This window comes from Marmota monax, unplaced genomic scaffold, assembly GCF_021218885.2.
Source record: "Marmota monax isolate L192 unplaced genomic scaffold, Marmota_monax_Labrador192_F-V1.1 WCK01_AAM20220418_F8-fsc00080, whole genome shotgun sequence".
Taxonomy (NCBI): Eukaryota; Metazoa; Chordata; class Mammalia; order Rodentia; family Sciuridae; genus Marmota; species Marmota monax.
Genome location: NW_026694750.1, coordinates 1876178 through 1898357, shown reverse-complemented (window position 1 = coordinate 1898357; position 22180 = coordinate 1876178). Strand labels below are relative to the sequence as shown.

The window sequence follows — 22180 nt, the reverse complement described above, 5'->3', positions numbered from 1 at the left end:
AAAGTGAAATTCTGGTTTCTCAGTTCCCATTATTGAGTTAACAGTGAAAACAACGTAGGAGGACTGGGTTAACTTTGTGAGAAAGGTTCTGAATGGATTCAAGAGAATTTGTTTTCTAAACATAAACATTTTAAGTAAGAGAGGCCTAACATGCATATGCCTAACATCAAATGGCTAGAGATCCATGACCAAAGTGGAAAAATCAAGCATCCTACAGAGTAAGAGCTTCAGAATGGTAGTCCAAGGCAGAGGTTCAGAACCTTTGTTGCCATGGACCTTTTGGCAATGGTAAAGCCTTAGAAAATAAATTACAAAAGAAATTAATGATACTGGAATACAACTGGTAAGATTAATTAAACACATTTGCACTACAATGTATTCTTCGTTGAGGCATTAAATCACAAGATCTAACGTGAGTCTGATGACCATAATTCCACAGTGGTGATGGATGAATGAAAATCAGTTTGATGTGGAAACATCTGTGGTTAATACAGGGGACAGAGTCAACAGGTACTGCTAATTCATATGTGGTTTATTGCCTTCCATAATTCAAGGAAATGTCAAATTTCAGTTAATTGTTTGTGAGAATAAAGATATAATTTTTTCTCCATCTAAGTGATGGACTGCTTGAGTTCTATCTATGGACTTTTGTGTCCCCATGAACCAGATTAAGAACCTTGGGAGGAGATTATACTTTCTTATCTGAGGCAGTGGTTTTTAAGCTTTTTCAAAATTATTTTTTAAATATTTATTTTTGGGGGCTGGGGATGTGGCTCTAGCGGTAACACGCTCACCTGGCATGCGCGGGGTGCTGGGTTTGATCCTCAGCACCACATAAAAATAAAATAAAGATGTTGTGTCCACCGAAAACTGAAAAATAAATTTAAAAATAAATAAATAAATAAATAAATTTTTTTTTTTTAGTTGTAAGTGGACACAATATCTTTATTTATTTATTTTTATGTGGTGCTAAGGTCGAATCCAGGGCCTTGCACATGCTAGGTGAATGCTCTACCACTGAGCCACAACCCCGGCCCTCAAAATTATATTATTATGGCATATTAATGTACAAAACAGAAGAGATGTTTTTATTTTTATTTTTTATTTTTTAAATATTTATTTATTTTTTAGTTCTTGGCGGACACAACATCTTTGTATGTGGTGCTGAGGATCGAACCTGGGCCGCACGCATGCCAGGCGAGCGCGCTACCGCTTGAGCCACATCTCCAGCCCCACAGTGACAATGTTTTTAGATTAGAAAGGAAGGGGGAAGATCCAGAAGCAGTGGTCCCTCGGGCTTCTCTGAGGAACTCTACAGTTTAGTTTGACAAACTCTTTTGTGTAATGTTTATCAGGCACCATGTGCTTTTCTGAGTGCTTTAAAAGTATTAGTTTATTTAATCTTAGTAATAGTCACATAAGGGAGAAATTATTACTGTCATGAACTGAGGCTCAGAATCAGGATGAGTGTTAAGCCTCATAGCTAGTGAGAGTCAAAGCCACAACTTGAATCCAGCTGTCCAGCTCTCAAGGTTGTGTTCCTATCATCTGTGGAGTACTGTGTCCCCTAGTTTTATAGCATTTAAAACAACAGAGTTGTGGCATTTTGAGCAAGAAAGTGGTAGAATAAAGTCAGTGGCTAAAGAACACATTGGAATGGAGGACATGTGACTAGCAAGGAGACCAGATGAATGGCTGTTGCCAGTTCCAGATTGAAGGGGAAGATGGCCTTTGTGAGCAGGACAATAATATTGAGAGTAAAAACTGAGATCAATACAAAAAATTCTTTGAACAAAGAATAAGGTTTCGTGAAGGTGGGAGTTCATAACCCACTTGAATCAAAGTGTGGAATATGATATGTCAAGAAATTTGTAATGTTTTGAACAACCCACAATAAAAAATTAAAAAAAAAATAAATAAGAAAATAAAGGCATAAGGCATAGAAGTCAAAAAAAAAAAAAAGAATAAGGTTTCAAGGCTGGAATAAGGTTTCAACAACTGACTAAATGTGCAAAACAGGGGAAACAAGACAGACTGGAGAAGCCTTCAGGACCCTGCGCTTAACCAGTTACAGTGAAAACGACCTAGGAGGACTGGGTTAACTTTGTGAGAATGGAAAGTTTGTTTTGGACTTAATATGTTAATGTCTGGTTTTTAATGTGCCTTTCTTCTGGTTTCTTTATTATTTCTGTTAGGCCGGATTAGGAATAAACCTGAGGTGGATGAAGCTGCGATCGATGCCATCCTGTCCCTGAACATCATCTCTGCCAAATACCTGAAGTCTTCCCACAACTCTAGCAGGTGGGGCATCCTAAGAAATGCATGCAGATGAAGAAACTAATTTACTTCTCACTTCAAAATTCCCTATTTCTTCCTTTGCCTACCCAGCTCTCAAAAAAGAAAGAAAAGTGATTGGATTGTGTGTGATCATTTACCTTTAGAGAATGGATGTTCTACTCCTACCTTAGATGTTGCCACGTAGTAAAGAAAAACCAGACCAAAAACCTCGGCATACTACCCAAGGGTTTAAAAGTGCCCATCAATTATTGCTAAACCTAAACATTTTCTGGTGAAATGGTTACTGTGGAGAAAGGTTTCTCACTGCTGAGTAGCATGGAAATTTGTCCTCCAAGGAATAGTAAAGCCTTTTGCATTCAGTCTTTGCTGCTGCTAGTATAGACTTAGTCGTTATCAATTTTTGCTTCTTATTTCCATTTATGCATAAAGTTGATAAATTAATATAAACTCTTGTGTCCAAGAGTGACTGCTGTAAATAGTGGATTTTTATTGTTTTTAATTTTAAACTAGTTTCTCTCAAAATATTCTTTTATATCCAAGCGATGACAGTGCATTAAAGTACATGTTCATGTTGCTTCATGTGTGATAGACTGGAGACAGACCTGCTGCTTCCTCTTACCTCACCCATGAAAGGGGTTATGAGTAAGGCTGACTCAGAGAGTCCATCTCTTTCTTTTGTAAAGGCTGGGAAGCAGGAGCAGCTATATATATATTTTATTTACTTTTTAGTTGTAGTTGGACACAATAATCTTTATTTTATTTTTATGTGGTGCTGAGGATCGAACCCAGGGCCTTGCACATGCTAGGCAAGCGCTCTACTGCTGAGCCACAACCTCAGCCGAGCAGCTGTAGGTTTAATGTGGGCTGAGAATGCTTCTCGTTACAGGGCTTCTCTGTACCTCCATCTACTGAAAAACTTGTTCGTGTCTATTTGGGAAGAGGGAGGGGAAAATGAGAAGTTTTGCATACAAAGAGGAAAAAGGAATAAACTTCTGCTTGCTTTTTTGCATGTAAGGTTAGCTAGCAGGGACTGTGGAAAGGGAGGAAGGAATGTGTAAGCAGGTATGTATTTGGGGAGTGGATAGAGAGATAGGGGGGTGTGCATTGACCCTTCCTGGGCAGAACTGTGAATAATCCCATTTCCCTAAAGTCAGTAGTAACTCCACATAGCTTTCTCTCTTCTGCTAGACATTATTTATAGTCAATATTCAGCTAGCATTCACTAGTACTGTTTTCTTTGCAATTTTAAAAAATGTATCTTAAATGTTCTTAGGATACTTAGCAAAATACCAGGGAATGATGGTGTTTGGTTTAAATGCTGGTTGTGCTGACTTTACCTGCGTTAGAGTAACATGAAAGGTTCTTTGTATTCACCCTTTGGTACTGGGGATTGAACCTAGAAGCATTCCATCACAGTACTACATCCCCAGCCACCCTCACTTAAAATTTTATTTTTTAAATTGTGAGACAGAGTCTTGCTAAGTTTCCAAGGCTGGCCTCAAACTTGGCAGTCCTGCCTTAGCCTCCCAAGTAGCTGGATTATAGCTGTGTGCCACCACCCTTGGCTTGAAAATGTCCTTTGGCTCATGCCCAGCAGCAGATCAGGCTGTAAGAAATGAATTTGCCGTCTTTAGAAGCAGCTTATCTTATATAATAGAACCGTAAAATTAGTTAATAAAAAAGTTGACTAAAGTTAAGAATAATGAAAAGATTGTTTAAAGGTGTCTTTCTGTTGTAACTTAAGTGAAATACACTTATATCACTTATCAAGCTTTTGCTGTAGGACCAAGGCCTTTTCTTTAATTGCAGAATTATTTATTGGAATTCTGTTTATTTTCTTATAAAACCACACTCATCATCTATGATTTTCAGTTTGGTAGAACCGGAATTAGAAAGCCTATAAAGAAAATCTAAATCCAAAATCCTTTCAAATTTTTATCATTTATCTCATTAACATTTTATCACTTAAACATCTTATAATTTTACTCTTTCTTTTACATTTATCTTGCTCAAACTTCATTTAAACAGCTGTTTTTAAACAACTCAAAACTATTGAATTTTTAGGGGCTGGGGCTATGGCTCAGTGATAGAGCACCTACCTGCCTTGCACATGTGAGGCACAGGGTTTGATCCTCAGCTCCACATAAAAATAAATAAAAAGATATTGTGTCCATCTACAACTAAAAAGATATTTTAAAAAAACTATTGAATTTTTAGAATAAGAATTCTTTTTATCTTCATATTTTATTAATTTCCTTAATGTTTCATTAGATAATAATAAGCACAACTGGCATAAATAGGTTTTGGGCCAGAAATAGAAATGTACTACTCACAGTGGGTAAGTTTAAAATCATCTTTTTTTTTTTTTTTTTTGGTACCAGAGATTGAATCCAAGGGCACTGAACCACTGAGCCATATCCCCAGCCCTATTTTATATTTTATTTAGAGACAGGGTCTCACTGAGTTGCTTAGCGCCTCACCATTGCATTTCCTTAATTGAATGTCTCAGGAAAAGGGACCATGTCATTGTAAATGCTGTATCAAATTGGATCCCAATATCTGTCAGTTGTCCACTTGAATTCACTTTGCTTATTAGCAAATTTGACTTTTCCATGTTTTTTTGTTTTTGTTGTTTCTGCTTTTTCTTTTTCTTTGTTCCCTCCCTTCTGTTGCTGCACTAACAAAAGCCCTTTCTATGTTTTTGCAGGCTCTTTCTTGATAAGGATATTCCTAGGTATTTTCTGTTTGTTTCTTTGCACATAAAGATTCTAGTTTATCAGAATGCTTTATGTCTTATGTTGCTTTGATTATTATTTTAATTTAGTGGTTTGTTCCCCATGTAAATCTAAGCTGTGCCTAGGATAGAGCAAGACCTTTTTCTTTGTGTCCTGGGTTTTTCTGCTGTGTGTACATTTTCACATATAACTTCATAATTTTAGAGTTCTAAATTATTTTCTCATTCCTTTTACTAAGTTTGTCCATTTTATTCTTATACCCTTTAAGCTTTTCTTCTCTACTTTGCAAAGTGGAATGCCCATCTCCCCTCACTTTATATGGAATATCAGGCCTTGTTCTCTGTTCTCTTTTGTCCCTCCTCTCTCTCTCTCAAAAGCTTGAGAGGTTTATTGCTCTACCAAAACCTTTGAAAACTGCTCACATTCTTCTTTGTTTTTTCTGCGTGGTAGTAGAGACCACTTTGGCTAGCTGAGTCTGTGTGAAGAAATGTTAAGTGTATTTGTAAACATTTTTCATTCTTCTGTCAAAGGTCCTTATCTTTCTTATTTTGGAATAGAAAAAAGTCTGGATTAGTAGTAAAGAAAGTTTTTCCCATCTCTTCCTTTATTTGATTTAGGGAAGCAAGCTGAAAGAAGCAATGCATGACAATATAGCCTGAATGTTTTTTGACTGATATTATTAATGAGTTTACGTCTTATTTATTTGTTTGTTTGTTTTTGTGGTGCCATGGATCAAACTCAGGTCTGGGACTGCACTCCCACAATACTGCCAGATCCAAGTTTTTTTGTTTGTTTTTTGTTTTGCCGTGTTGGGAATGGAACCCAGGGTCTTAAACTTGCTAGGCAAATGCTCTACCACTGAGCCACATCCCTGGCCCCAAGTTTATATCTTAACCCGGACTCCATCTAGTTGGTATTTCAGAGAGTCTCTTAGTAAACTCAAGAGGGTCCATCAGGGGCTGGGCTTAGAGTACTTGCTTAAGCACACATGTGACCCTGACTTTAATCCCCAACACACACACACACACACACACACACACACACAAAAAAAAAATCCTATTTTATATTTTATTTAGAGATAGGGTCTCATTGAGTTGCTTAGTGCCTCACCATTGCATTTTCTTAATTGAATGTCTCAGGAAAAAATTAGTTATGACCATAAGAAGTTGGTTTTTAAATTGTTCGCAATTAATAATTCAAGTGAATATATAATTTAAGCAGTTACCTTGAAACCTGTTTCTTACTTTGGTCCTGTGTTGGTCAGCACATCTTTAGGGAATGTATTTGGAATCATTTTTCACTACCTCCTGAACCATACAGGAAAAAGCATGCACTGGGACTCAACTCTGTTTCTAACTCCAGGTTCTCATGCCAATTATTATTATTATTATTATTATTATATTATTGTTATTATTATTATTATTTATCCTCCTCCCCTCCTCTTCCTCCCCCCCCTTCCTTCTTCTTCTTCACCAGGATTTGAACCCAGAGGCATTTAACCACTGAGCCACATTCCCAGCCCTTTTTAATATTTTATTTTGAGACAAGAGTCTTTCTGCGTTGCTTTAGGGCCTCACTAAGTTGCTTAGGCTGACTCTTAATTTTTAATCCTTCTGCCTTGGCCTCCCCAGCTTCTGGGATTACAGGCATGCCCCACCACACCTGGCTCATGCCAGTTTCTTTTAATTGATATTGCTTACCAATCTCAGAGTATTTCTTATAACCACCTCTCAAGAATTGCCACCTTTGAGCTGGGCACATTGACCCTACAGCTGGACCAATTTGGTACTGGGTTTAATCCCCAGTACCAAAAAAAAAAAAAAAAAAAAACCTGCCATTTTTGGTGGGTATTCCAATAGAATGTTTTGTAGCAACTACAAAACAAAACACACAAATTTTTTTCAATATAGCAATGTTTTAGTGAAGTCAAAATTTCCTTTATGTTAGCCAGGTTTCTGCCAGTGAAATTTTCACTTTAGGTTACGTGAAAACACAAATTTGGAGAGGCTTTCCTGTACAAGTGTAAAACATTGCCTCAGCTGAAAGACCCAGATGAGCAAACTGAGGCACAGAGATTTTTCAAAACAGGGATTTGAACTCAGGGTGGAGTTCTCTGGAGCTCAGAGCAAATCACTAAGTATAGGCTATAGGCAGCAGTGATAGGAATTTCTCTCAGCTGTCAGAGGGACTTTTTTTTTTTGGGGGGGGGGGCTAGTACAAGTAGTGGCTGTCCCTGTACCATCTGATAGGTAGGCCCTAGTCTAGGCACCTTGACAAAGGCCATAACACAATAAAAGAACAGCTGTTGAGGTGATTATAGTTCTTAGGTGGCTTCTGCTGAAATGGTGAATATTGTCACCCAATGTTAGAATCTGTCTTAAACCAGATTAAAGCGAAGATTGTATCTAAGCAGGGCTATGTGGATGCCTCCCTGAACCCAGAAGCCATGGAAAGTTTCCTGTTGTCTATCATTTAATTTGCTGTTTGAGCCCCTTGGTGACTTTATCTTATTAGCTGCTTCTATGTATAGTCCTTCAGTGTCTTTGTTGAGAATTTTATGACCCAAGCTTGTTGCTTTAAAAGCTAGCCATTTAAGAATTAGTCCTGTAAGAGTTAAATTAAAAAGCAGCTATAAAGGGGCGTGACCACACCTTATAGGCACTTGGAGTATGTGTGGTCCAGGAGCTCACTTTCAGAAATGTGTCATTTCCTTTGTTCATTCCAGAGGATGAAGCATTGGGTATGTTTAGAGAGGACTTGCCTGCTAATTATCACAGGAGACCTAGAGAAGGCAGAACCAGTCAGATCACCATTTGGGCTAGACTAAGGAGGAACCTAGTGGTAGGGTGCAGACACTCTTCCTAGGTGAGTCAGATGTGCTATGGAGAGCTAGTGGTGGTGGAGTAGACGAAGCATCTTCCCTGACACATGTCATGGTCACAAGGAGGGAAGGGTGAGGCAGAGCCTGAGGTTGATCTGTAAAACTGCCATCAAATCCAGCAGTGTTTCAGATGAGACTTGCTAAACTGAAAGGGTGAATGTCAGCTTGTCTGTATTTTTTGTCAGTAGGGAAAAATGATATTAGAACAATTCAAAAAACATTTTTTGGGTATCTTCTAAGTTTAGCTTCTGATTCTTTCTTAAATAAAAGATTGTCTGGGGGCTGGGGATATAGCTCAGTTGGTAAAGTGCCTGCCTCTCATGCACAGGCCCTGAGTTCAATACCCAACATACACACACAAAAAAAAAAACATTGGTTGGGTGTGGTGGCATACACCTATAGTCCCAACAGCTTGGGAGGTTGAGGCAGGAAGATACAAGTTCAAGGCCAGCCTCAGCAACTAAGCAAGGCCCTAAGCAACTTAGTGAGAACCCTGTCTCAAATAAAATAAAAATAAAAAGGGCTGGAGTTGTGTCTAAGTGGTTAAGCACCTCTGGATTAAATCTCTAATACCTAAAGAAAATGTATGAAATACAAAAAGTAACAAATGATAACAGCTGGCTCTTGTTTAAAAAATCATCCTTTTTTGGGGAGTACCAGGGATTGAACTCACGGACACTCAACCACTGAGCCACATCTCCAGCCCTATTTTGTATTTGATTTAGATACAGGATCTTTTATTGAAATACCGGCTCTTATTCTTTTATTTAGAACAAGGCTCTCCATATTTAAAATTCTTCTACCTGTTCCCACCAGCAAGCCTTCCGGATGTATTTTTTGTTGTTGTTACTGGGGATTGAACCCAGGGGCACTTAATCACTGAGCTATATTCCCAGCCCTTTTTTAATATTTTTATTGTGTGTATATATATATATTTTTTAATTGTCAATGGACCTTTATTTTATTTATTTATATGCAGTGCTGAGGATTGAACCTAGTATCTCACCCATGCTAGGCAAGTGCTCTGCCCCTGAGCCACAACCCCAGCCCTTTATGTTTTATTTTGAGACAGGGTCTCAGTAAGTTGCATAGGGCCTCACTAAATTGCTGAGGTTGGCTTTGAACTCGATCCTCTTGCCTCAGCCTCCTGAGCTGATGGGATTACCGCACCTGCTCCCAGATGTATTTCTTATGTTTTTTTTTTTTAAGAGAGAGAAAAATTTTAATATTTATTTTTTAGTTTTCGGCAGACACAACATCTTTGTTTGTATGTGGTGCTGAGGATCGAACCCAGGCTGCACGCATGCCAGGCGAGCGCACTACCACTTGAGCCACATCCCAGCCCCTGTATTTCTTATGTTTCTGAGGCTTGGCAGTGCTGGCCTATGAAGATCAGATCTGGTGATGTGAAGATTAGATCTGCTTTCATCATTGAATGACAGGGGAGCTTGCTTAGTTTTTCTAGGATTTTAGGCATACTCACTTATTCTTCTCATCTTAATGTCTTTAGTTTCTCACACAGTTTTTATGTTCATAGACAGAAGCTTGTCCTAAAAGAAGAACAATGTGAGCACTGCCAAGTATACCTTAATGATGGGTGGGGCAAGAGGATAAGGACCTACTTTTCCTCCTAGGAGATGAGGGTAATAAATAAAAGTGTTGATGGCTGGTGTAGGATTCCTTAGGATTACTGACAGTAACAGAACCTGGACTACAGTATCAACAGCTGCTCTTGGCTGATGCCCTCATGTGTTTCTGACCTCAGGACTTTCTACCGTTTTGAGGCAGTATGGGACAGCTCCCTGCATAACTCCCTTCTTCTGAACCGAGTGACACCCTATGGAGAAAAGATCTACATGACCTTGTCAGCCTACCTAGAGGTGAGTAGACTCAGAACTTCAAGGACTGTGAGTATCCAGCCCAGAGCATTGGGCAAGTTATAGAGTCAGTCAGGGAAGATTGACGTATTTCATCCTCCTTTCTTCCTCCACATCCTTAAATTATATGCTTCATTATACTTTGTTGATTGTTATATTAGTTTGTGTTCTTGCTCTCTATTTAGTCAAAAGATCCCAAATTTTATGATGGCTTATGCTTTAGTAACCCAGTTACCATTCTTTTAAAGAATGTATGACTTTAAAAAAATAGCACCTCTTTGTTTTCATGGTTGTGGCAGAGCATAGGAGTGGTTCCACAGCCGAAAGCCTGAAAACACCCTGAGTTCAAATCCTTGTTTTGAAAAATCTCTGTGCCTCAGTTTGCTCATCTGTTGAACAGTGGTAGGGCAAGTGCTCTAACACTGAGCTATATTTTCCTCTGAGATTATATGCTGACCTTGCACATATTATCTATTCAGTTTCTATTTAAATAATTGGTGGCTCTGAAACCTTGCCATCTCCAAATCTAGCTTTCCAAATATGCTACTGCACAGCCTGTGGTCACAGGTACTCTGCTGCATTTACATAGCACCTGCTTTTGTGTGCTTCCAGTTGGATCATTGCATCCAGCCAGCTGTCGTCACCAAGGATGTGTGCATGGTCTTCTATTCCCGAGATGCCAAGATCTCACCTCCACGCTCTCTGCGCAGCCTCTTTGGCAGTGGCTACTCAAAGTCACCAGATTCGTAAGTTTTTGAGATGTTTACCTGTCAGTTCCTTTGACCAGTACAATAGAATCAGCAGTCATTAGTCTTCCCCAGCTTGCTGTTTTATGGTTAGTTTACAAATTATAAACCATTTGAGTAACTGATAGCTGGAGTACAGTGACGTGCATCTGGCATTTAATAAAATGTTGATGGATGGACAAGCTAATAAAGAAAGGAAGAATATTACATTGTAAACATTTCCCAAACAGCTTTGCAGGACTGAATGGCACTATTACTATTTCTAACAGATTATCATTGGGATTTTTTTCTTTTTAATATTAGGCATATTTAAGGTATATCCCTTCTCACTCATGATCCCCAGAATGTGTTGTATGTCATTTCATTCCAGTCAGACATTTTCCCCCTCATCTATTCTCTCTTACGTTAACAAAAAGCAAATTTTTTAGTTTTTACATTTGTGTTATGAATTTTCTAGTTTATTATCCTATTAATGTAGCTATCAAATGACTGAGATAAAAACAAGCTCCTCCTAAGATATATATATACTGCTTTAGTTCAGAATAGGAAAAGAACAGTGACTGATAAGAAATATCTGTAGTTACATTTGAGGTGGGTTACAGTCCCTACAGAAGAATTTAAGTAGGTGGAATTGAGATTTTCCTATTTTTGTGCTGTAAGAAATGAAGCAGTTTTACTTTATTTTCAAATAGCAATCGAGTCACTGGAATTTATGAACTCAGCTTATGCAAAATGGCAGACACAGGCAGTCCGGGTAAGTGCCTATGGATTGTAGAGGTGATAATATCTTGATATGTTTCAAGTATATTACAAAAAAATTGGCTGGGCTTGGTAATGAATACCAGTGATCCCAGCACCTTGGGAGGCTGAGGCAGAAGAATCGTGGTTCAAAGCCAGCCTCAGCAACTTAGCAAGGCCCTAAACAACTCAGCAAGACTGTGTCTCTAAATAAAATACAAAAAAGGGCTAGGGGTGTGGATCAGTGATTAAGTGCCCCTGGGTTCAATCCCTGTTACAAAAAAATTAAAAAATTATGTAGCTAGATGAAAAAATTTTAGAAACATGTATATTTTACAAACCAACTTTAGTGATGGTGGTAAGAATTACCTTTTTCAGAATTGCAATATTGTTTGGTCTATGATATGTAAAATAGTTTCAAAAATTATATCAAACAAAATGTTGCTAGGCCGGGAAATATAAAACTTTTGAGTGAATTAGAATGAATTTGACTTCAAAACTGTAACCACTTCCCTCACCACCTTAGCCCAAAGATAACTTGGTGTAATACATTATTGAGCAGAAACAGCAGCAGCTTCACCTGGGAAATTGTCAAAAATTCACATTCTGAGCTGGGGATGTAGTTCAATAGTCGTATGCTTGCCTAGTATTTGCAAGGCCCTAGATTCAAAAGAAAAAAAAAATCAAATTCTTCAGACTCTAACCCAGACCTATAGCATCAGAAACTAGAGGGGAGAGGGCCCAAACTCTCCTTTTCATAACTAGCTCACTCCCAAGATAACAATATTAAGCTATAATCACCTTTTAAAGGTCTCACCCCTTAATACTATCACAATGGCAGTTAAATTTTAAGATGAATTTTGTGGGAGCTTTTTGGTACTGAGGATTGAACCTCAAGGGCACTTTGTCATCAGCTATATCCTCAGCCCTTTTTTATTTTGAAACAGGGTCTCGTTAAGTTGCTCAGGGCTTTGCCAAGTTGCTGAGGCTGGCCTCCAACTTGGAATCTTCCTATCTCAGCCTCCAGAGTTACTGGAATTAAAGGTGTGCACCACCATATGTCTCAGCATAAGTTTTGGGGAGATGTTCAAACCATAGCACAGGGTTTTTGGTTGTTTACAATGCTGGAGATTGAACCCAGGGCCTCACACATACCAAGCAAGCACTCTACCACTTATACCCCTGTCCTTGCACAGGTTTTTAAAAAATATTTGATTTGGGTTGGGGATGTGGCTCAAGCGGTAGCGCGCTCGCCTGGCATGCATGTGGCCCGGGTTCGATCCTCAGCACCACATACAAACAAAGATGTTGTGTCTGCCGAAAACTAAAAAATAATAAATATTAAAATTCTCTCTCTCTCTCTCTCTCTCTCTCTCTCTCTCTCTCTCTCTCTCCCCCAAAAAAAATCATTTAAAAAATATTTGATTAATGAGCATTTGAGTTATTTTGTTATATTTTTTGTGGTTCTGGAGATCAAACCCAGGGCCTGCCTTGCTCATGCTAGGCAAGTGGTCTACCACTGAGCTATATTCCCAGCCTAGTAGTTTGAGTCATTTTAGATAACATACATGGAAAAGGAGTCAGGGCCCACAGGAAAGATTTAGAAAAAGAATAATATAAGTTCATGTATTTCCTTTGTGGAATTAGTGTATCATTTATGAAAAATAAATGGGAAGCCAGGAATGGTGATTCTCATAATTCCAGCTACTCAGGAGGCTGAGACAGGAGGATTGCAAATTCTGGGCAACTTAGTGTGAGATACTGTCTCAAAATAAAAAAATAAAAAGAGCTGGGGTATAACTCAGTGATAGAGTACTTGTATAGGATGCATAGGCCCTGTGTTCAATTCCCGGTACTGCAATAAATAAATGAAGGAATAATTAGAAATGATGGAGGTTAACGCCATCTGTCATCTACCACCATTGAACTACTAAATGTGTGTGTGCAGTCCCTTTCCACTTTTTTCATATGGATATATTTTAATGCATTTAGAATCATAGTGTACAGACTACTTAACATCTCTGTATTTTCACTTAACACAAAACTTGAGCATTTTCTCACATTGTATTTCAATCTTCATAATTATCAAAGAATATAAAACTCAGTTTTTTAAAAAGTTCAGCACCACACCAAAAAAAAAAAAGTTTAGAGAGTTGCTTTGAGAGAAATGTGTGAATTTGTATTAATAAACAAAATTTTATGGATCTTGAAATCATAGTTAGCTTATTATGTATAATGATTAGTAATTCTCATGTGTGGGACCCTGGATAGGATTTACGGCACTGCCAAAAAAAAAAGAATTAACAACTCATTTGACCTAAAGTTGGAATTGAATTTTTCTCTGAGAAGAAAAAATGTTCCCTCTGTCTTAGGTATGCAGAGGAGGAGGAGAAAAGTCTTGGATACCTCGGTGGCATATGTGCGGGGAGAAGAGAATTTAGCAGGTTGGCGGCCGCGTGGAGACAGCCTAATCCTGGAGCATCAGTGGGAACTGGAGAAGCTGGAGCTGTTGCATGAGGTATCCAAGGGCAGGAGGGGCCAAGGGCAAGAACTCGGCTGCAGGATGGCACAATCCCAGTCCTTAACCTCTGGCTTTGCCGTGTGATCATGGCTTTTCAGTTTTCTGTGATGATGAAGTCATAATATTTTGCTTCTTAAGACCCTCATGAGCCTTGTGTTTGCTGAGGCAGTAGTGTTGATCTTCTTAGGTGGAGAAAACCCGCCACTTCCTCCTGCTGCGTGAAAGACTTGGTGATAGCATCCCCAAATCCCTGAGTGACTCGCTGTCCCCCAGCCTCAGCAGTGGGACCCTCAGCACCTCCACCAGCATCTCCTCTCAGATCTCAACCACAACCTTTGAAAGTGCCATCACACCTAGTGAGAGCAGTGGCTATGACTCTGCAGACATTGAAAGCCTAGTGGATCGTGAGAAAGAGCTGGCTACCAAGGTGAGAACTCCTTCCTCCTGGCTGAGCATTCCTACCTCAAGGCTCTGAGCTAATCTTGCAGTTTGTTCATTTTCATCACTTTCTTTGAGAGACACTGGTTCAAGGTCTATGCTTATACTCTGAATGTAGAAGTAAATAAGACTCAATTCCTGCTTTATGCATAAGATTATGGGCAACCAACATACAACAGAGGCGTGTTTCTCTTCGGGGAAGGCTTATAAGGACATACAGGACAGAGCCAGCAGACTTCTCTATAATCAGTCTTAGGGAATTCATGTGCAAGAGGGGTGGGAGATAAGAGAGGGTACTATGTGTGACACTAAAATTTCAAGTGGATCTTGGGAGTGGTATAGGCTTTTCCCCCACCCCCAGTACTGGGAATCACACCCAGAGTCTCATTCATATTGAACCCAGAAATACCCCTGAGCTATACCCTTAGCCAATGTGGAAATATTTTAAACATTTTTTTTAAGTATTTGTTAGTTGTTGATAGACCTTTATTTTATTTATTTATTTTAATGTGGTGCTGAGAATCCAACCCAGTGCCTCACACATGCCAGGCAAGTGCACTACTGCTGAACCACAGCCACAGCCCCTAAACATTATTATTTTTTTATTCTTTTTTAGTTGTAGATGGGTACAGTACCTTTATTTTATTTATTCATTTTTATGTGGTGCTGAGAATCAAACCCAGTGCCTCAAACATTCTAGGCAATCACTCTACCACTGAGCCATATCCCCAGCCCTTAAAAATTATTTTTTGAGAAAGATTTCCCTGGCAGCAATAAAAAGAATGGAATAGTAGTGAAAAGAATCACTGAGAAAGGAAGACCTCTTTTCATATAGTAATCCAATAAGAAATGATGAACCCTTTTTTTCAGGTGGGGGCTCAGTACTGGGGATTTAAACCAGAACCTGATCATGCTAGGCAAGCACTCTGCCACTGAGCTACATCCCCAGACCCATCTTGAAACCTTTTTTTGTTGGGTGGTAGAAGGGGTCAGTTCCCCTGGCCCTTTTTATTTATTTTTTAAATTTTGAGCAGTCTCACTTATTGCTGAGGTTGACCTCAAACTTGGGATCTTCCTGCCTCAGCCTCCCAAGTTGGTGGAATTACAGGCATAAGCCTCTGCACCTGGCATGTTTAAGCCTTTTAAATGAGGATGAAGAGGAAGGGGGAATCTGATCAGATGTGGTGGGAAAAAAGAGGGTTATTGAGGATGACTCCCAGGTGTATAGTTGCTAGGCAACTTCTTAACCTAATAGTCTTCTAGTTTGTTTAGGAAAACTTGTCCATCCAAAAGTCTCCGTGTATTGAGAATTAAAGGAGTGCTATTACATTCATAAGCATTTACATACTATGGTGTTTGCAGTAATCCACTTTTTGTTTGAACCCCTCCAGGCATGGTGGTGCATGCCTGTAATCCCAGCGGCTCCAAAGGCTGAGGCAGGAGGATCTTGAGTTCAAAGCCAGCTTCAGCAAAAGCAAGGCATAAGCAACTCAGTGAGGCCCTGTCTCTAAATTAAATACAAAATAGGGCTGAGGATGTAGCTCAGTGCTTGAAACCCCCTGAGCTCAATCCCCAATAACCAAAAAAAAAAAAAACCGATATTGAACCCAGAGATACTTAACCTACCCTTTTTTATTTTGAGATGTGTCTTGCTAAGTTGCTGAGACTGGCCTTGAATTTGTGGTCTTCATGTCTTAGTCTCCCCAAATGCTGGGATTACAAGCATGCACCACCGTGCCTGGCAGTAATTCACTTTTGTTGTGTTGAGAATGGCTGTTTATTTAGGTACTTGGAGTTGAACCCAGGAGCATTTTGTCACTGAGCCATGTTCCCAGCACATTTTATTTTTTATTTTATCTTGCTGAATTGCTCATGTTGGCCTTTAACTTGGACTCTCCTGCCTCAGCCTCCTGAACAACTGGGATTACAGGTGTATGCCACTGCATCCTGCTGAAAATAACTTTTTATTTTTATTTTTTTTTTTAATTTATTTATTTATTTATTTTTTAAATTTTTTATTGTTGGCTGTTCAAAACATTACATAGTTCTTGATATATCATATTTCACAATTTGATTCAAGTGGGTTATGAGCTCCCATTTTTACCCCATATACAGATTGCAGAATCACATCAGTTACACATCCATTGATTTACATAGTGCCATACTAGTGTCTGTTGTATTCTGCTGCCTTTCCTATCCTCTACTATCCCCCCTCCCCTCCCCTCTTCTCTCTCTGCTCCCTCTACTGACATTCGTTTGTCCCCCTTATATTATTTTTCCCCTTCCCCTCACTTCCTCTTGTATGTACTTTTGTATAACTCTGAGGGTCTCCTTCCATTTCCATGCATTTTCCCTTCTCTCTCCCTTTCCCTCCCACCTCTCATCCCTGTTTAATGTTAATCTTCTTCTCATGCTCTTTGACCCTACTCTGAAAATAACTTTTTAAATCTATTTATTTATTATTATGTATTTATTTTGGTATTATTATTAGGTATTTATTTTGGATTGAACCCACAGTTGCTTAACCACTGAGTCACATGCCCAGCCTTTATTTTTTTATTTTGAGACAGGGTCTTACTGAATTGCATAGGGCCTCACTAAATTGCTGAGGCTAGCCTCAAACTTGCAATTCTCCTGCCTCAGCCTTCCAAGTTGCTGAGATTACAGGCATGTGTCACTTTGCCCATCTAGATCTATTTATTTTATCATCTTTATTAGACATATACCGGACTTCCCTTGTTGTATATGTAGTTAATTTCCATAGCTGTCTGGGTAACATCTGAGCCCCAGCATGAGTTTTAGGTGTGTCAGTTCCCCTCCTACCTTGCATCCCAGGCTTTGTTTAGCCAATGAAGTCTTAAGTTCAACTTCATTTTCTCTTTCTCTTCTTTAGTGCCTGCAGCTTCTTACCCATACTTTTAATCGAGAATTCAACCAAGTTCATGGCAGCATCAGTGACTGTAAGGTGAGCACCTTGAAGCCATCATCATTAGCCAGTGTGTTGGTTACCAGTTTCTCTTCAGCGTTCCAGATTTTGTCCCTGGCTTTTGATGCTTTTAGATGGCTTGATATGTGACCATTATGTCTGAAAATGTATCTGGTTTTTCAAAGTCAGAACACTGACTTCTGAAGATAACAATGTATGTGTCCCTTACAGTGATTATCAGAGGAAAAACATTTTGGGATTCTCCTTAAATCCCTTGGAGAAGAATATTCTGTAGACGGTGATATGTTTGTGTATGACAAGGCACAAGAAAGTCTTAAGGCTTTTTCTTGGTGGCAAAAAACCCAGTGCGTTCAGCAAAGAGTGAGGAAAACACTTCAGAGAACTATGTCATTCACTCTATCTTCATCAGCATGAGCTTTTTTGCTGTTCTTTAAACACTCCCAGCTCATTCCTGCCAGGGGTCTTTGCAGGGGTCTAAGATTGTCTGTGTGGAGCAGGCCTCCTTAACTGCCCAATCGCAAGCTGGCCGCCCTCTCAACTTTCCACACCACACTATGTTATTTTTCACTGTAGTGCTTATTATTACCTGGTACCTTTTTTTTTTTCCCTTTACCTTTTTGCAGTACTGGGGATTGAACCCAGGGGTGCTGTACCACTGAGCTACATCCCCAGCCCCCACCCCTTCTACCTTTTTTAAATTTGGAGACAGGATCTCTCCCAGTTGCTGAGTCTGGCCTCAAACTTAGAATTCTGCCTTGGCCTCCTAAGTTGCTGGGGTTATGGGCATGTACCACTGCACCCAGTTACTAAACAACACTCTTTAAAAATATATTTTTATTAGTTATTGATGGACCTTTATTTGTTTATAAGTGGTGCTGAGAATTGAACCCAGTGCCTCACATATGCTAGGCAAGTGCTGTACCATTGAGCCACATCCCAGTCCCCAAACAGCACTTTTAAAAGCGTTTGTTCAGTGGTTTATTGTCTGCCTTCTCTACTAAAATGTAAACTCCAGAGCAGGACATAGGAGAGCAGGACCTCTACTGTGTTCTTAGTACAACACATAGCATGTGGTGGCTGCTTGGGTTCATGCATGCATAATGTTATTTAATTAATGTCAGAGGGCCATAGAAATATTTAAAAAACAGCTTTACTTCTTTTGTAAATGTCTTTCTTTTTTTTAAATGGTGCTGGGGATAAAACCCAGGGCCTCTTGCATGCTAGAAAAACATTCTACCATTGAAATACACCCCTCAATTTTTTTTTTTTTTTTGAGTTTGTGTGTGTGATGCTAGAGGTCAAACCCAGGGCCTTAACATGTGCTAGGCAAGTATTCTACACTAAGCTGTATCCCTTATCCCTAAAACTTTATGAAGGGAAGGCACTAATTGTTAATGCCTATGGCAGAGGCAGCTTGTATGCATTTATTTATTTTAATTTTATTTTATTTTGCTGCTGGGGATTGAACCCAGGAGCACTTACCACTGAACTACATTCCCACCCTGCTTTTTTTCCCCCTCTTCCCTTCCCATCTTTTTTCCCCCTTTCTCTTATTTCTCCTAGGGACTCCCACATGCTCAGCAGGTGCTTTGTAGCCCCCTCTTTTGTATATGTCTTGATTCCTAATGTTATGTTCAGTCTATAAAATATTTGTAGACTTATTTACTTTCTCTTTTTGAATTTTTGTTTGATTTATTTACTGACAATAATAATTTTTTATGTGCATGCTTTTTATTTTTGGCAGCTCTTCAGACTGAGCCTAAGGGTGCTCTACCACTGAGCTACACCTCCAGCCTTTTTATTTTTTTATTTTGAGACAGGATCTCATTAAGTTGTTTAGGGATTCGCTAAATTGCTGAAGCTGACTTTGAACTTGTAATCCCTCCTCTCAGCTCCTGAGTAGCTGGAATTACAGGTGTGCACCACTGCCCCATCTGTAGGTTTATTAAGTGATCTTCTGAAGATTTATGAAAGGAAGTCAATGGTTATCAAAGACTATGGCAAAGGTAGCTTTTCAAAATTTATTTTTTTATTTACTCGTGATTTATTATGGTACAGGAGATTAAACCCAAGGGTGCCTTGCCACTGAGCTAAATTCCCAGCCCTTTCTATTTTTGATCTTTAACAGGGTCTTGCTAAGTTACCTAGTCTAACTCAACTTGCAGTCCTCCTACCTCAGCTTCCTGAGTTGCTGGGATGGCAGGCGTGCCCCACTGTGCCTGGCGAGAGGAAGCCATTTGCTCCTGAATCTCACTGGCTATTTTTTGTTCTTTGGTTTTTTTTGCTTCCAGTTGTCTGATATCTCTCCAATTGGGCGGGATCCCTCTGTGTCCAGTTTCAGCAGCGCTACCCTCACTCCCTCCTCCACCTGCCCCTCTCTGGTAGACTCTAGGAGCAACTCTGCGGATCAGAAGTAAGTGCCCAAATTTCACAGAGAAGTCAGTCTAAGAACCAAGGAAAATGTCAGCCTTCCCCCAGCTCTGGTTCTCAGTGAGGGCAGTGCCATCCCCCTGGCAATGTTCAGAAATGCACTGGAGCCTTTTCTCATTAAATGTTATAAATTTAGGATGATGCCATCAACTATAAGATTATTTTATAGGCCACTAAGAAAAAAAAAACTAATTCAGTTTAACATGCCATCACCTGTAAGAGGCATCGTAATTTAAGAAGTGATAAATTATGAAAAAAAAGGTTTCTTACAATCAGTGAGATACCATCTTAGGCTAAGCTGCTCTATGAAGATACCACACAGAACCTAGGAGATTCTTTCTCAGTAAAGAGAACTGATCCAGCTCAGTGTTGCAGCTCTGCTTGCACAGCCATTAGGAACCGAGGTTCTTCCCATTTGTTGACTTTATCTGCTACTCCTAAGGCAGATTGAGATCTCAGATTGAGTGCATTGGTATCCTCTAGAAGGCTTGTAGATGGCCAGGCCCCACCCAAAGTTTCTGATGCTGGAGGTATCTGTTAGAATCTTAAGAATTTTAATTTCTGACAGTTTCCCAGATGAAGCTGTTGCTGTCAGAGACCACTTTTTTATTCTCTGTGCTAGGGTTAGAACCCAGGACCTCATGCATGCCAGGCAAGTATAGAGATCACATTTTGAAAACCACCCTAGGTTTGACTACAGAACTAAAAAGAAACATAAGGGAATAGAGTTCACATTCAGCAACTTGTGTTCAGAGAGCCTTAGGCTAAGAAGATAAACTGAGACTCAGTGATCATCAGTGACCTCTTGCAACTCTAGGAGGAAACCAGTAGAATTCAGTGTTGACTTTCTGATAGGAGCTTGTCTACTCAGCTGAGTTCTCTGAAACTGACATTTGCAGCTAGTGCTCAGGGAGAGGAGCCATACCCTCCTGGAGAAGTGGCTGTGCCCAAGATGCTTGGCCTTACTGAGACTCTCATTACCCTTTTCTTTCTAACCTCTCTCTTTTAAAGGACCCCAGAAGCCAATTCCCGAGCCTCTAGTCCCTGCCCAGAATTTGAACAGTTTCAGATTGTTCCAGCTGTGGAAACACCCTATTTGGCCAGAGCAGGAAAAAATGAATTTCTCAATCTCGTTCCAGATATTGAAGAAATTAGACCAGGGTAAGTACTCTATTCCCCAGGGATACTAGATATAAAAAATTAGCAAGAAGAATTGACTTCCAACTCATGTGTGTGAGCCTGTTGTAGTCTAGTGTACTTTGAATCTGGGGAAGGAGCCAGACTGGATTTCTGCCCCAGCTACACCTCATCAGGCATCGGCATCTGACACAGCATGGTGTTGGGGCACTTTTTGCTCTTTTGCTATATTAATTTGGCAGAAAATAATCTAGGGCAAAAAGACCATTAATAGTGCTCAGCTCATGATTGTCTGTCTTTTTTCTGGTTTTGTGGAATTGGGTACTGAACCCAGGGCATTTTACCACTGAGCCACATCCCTGGCCCTTTTTATTTTTTATTTTGAGACAGGGTCTCACTAAGTTGCTTAGGACCTGCTAAGTTGCTGAGGCTGGCCTTGAACTTGCAATCTTCCTGCTTCAGCCTCCCAGTTGACTGGAATTATAGGCATGCATCATCTCATGCTCAGCATATGATCATTTTCTTTTTGTGAGAAACTAACTTTTTTGTACTGTCCTTTTAGCTCAGTGGTCTCTAAGAAAGGATATCTGCATTTCAAGGAGCCACTTTCCAGCAACTGGGCTAAACATTTTGTTGTGGTCCGCCGCCCTTACGTCTTCATCTATAACAGTGACAAGGACCCCGTGGAGCGTGGCATCATTAACCTGTCCACAGCACAGGTGGAATACAGCGAGGACCAGCAGGCCATGGTGAAGGTCAGTCCTGCTCTGCCCTGGCTTTTCACTGCCACACGTGCCTTCCCTTTTGAGTTTAAGGTTCTGTTGTGTGGTATGGATCCTCCTATAGACTTGAATTCCTTGAGCTTTCAGCCTGAAGCTCTTTATACCCTGTGAATCTGGCAAATGTGGCAGGATGGTCCCCACTGCTTGTTCCATGCAGCAACCTTCTTCTCTACCTCTCTCTTTCAGACACCTAACACTTTTGTTGTATGCACAAAGCATCGTGGGGTCCTTCTGCAGGCTCTTAATGACAAAGACATGAATGACTGGTTATATGCCTTTAACCCACTCCTTGCTGGCACAATACGGTAAGAAGTTCTTCTGTTTGCTTTCTCCCCTGGACTTTTGGCTTCAGAGATATCCACATAAATAGGAAACATTGAGGTGCAGGGAGAGCAGGACTGCAATGAACTGTATAGTGGTGATGAGGCCTCTCCTTTCCTTAAGGTACCTTTTTGTATCCTGGTCACCAAGGAGACTCTGGTCACACGTGTACCCGTTGATCTCCTTTTTTTGTTCTCAAGGTCTACAGGTGGGGTTCAGGGCACCAAGGAAAGGGAAGATTGTAAGGACCTTAATATCTCCCACCATTCAGCCCTGTGATTCAGCCACAGGTCCTCAGTGAGGCTAGTGTCACAGGGTCCCCAGAGTGG

General features: G+C 39.9%; 1 protein-coding gene across 8 annotated transcripts in view; it reads left to right on the top strand.

Moving 5' to 3' along the window:
• The window catches only part of Kif1b (kinesin family member 1B), a 148738-nt gene that overhangs the window by 122096 nt on the left and 4462 nt on the right, over positions 1-22180 (top strand). For all 8 annotated transcript variants that reach the window (XM_046424841.2, XM_046424839.2, XM_046424837.2 and 5 more), the window contains 11 exons: positions 2196-2301; positions 9680-9794; positions 10404-10537; positions 11230-11291; positions 13648-13793; positions 13984-14223; positions 17128-17199; positions 19473-19594; positions 20623-20772; positions 21311-21503; positions 21717-21835. In XM_046424841.2, the coding sequence (XP_046280797.1) occupies positions 2196-2301; positions 9680-9794; positions 10404-10537; positions 11230-11291; positions 13648-13793; positions 13984-14223; positions 17128-17199; positions 19473-19594; positions 20623-20772; positions 21311-21503; positions 21717-21835 (1459 nt within the window). The remainder of the gene's footprint in view (positions 1-2195; positions 2302-9679; positions 9795-10403; positions 10538-11229; positions 11292-13647; positions 13794-13983; positions 14224-17127; positions 17200-19472; positions 19595-20622; positions 20773-21310; positions 21504-21716; positions 21836-22180) is intronic.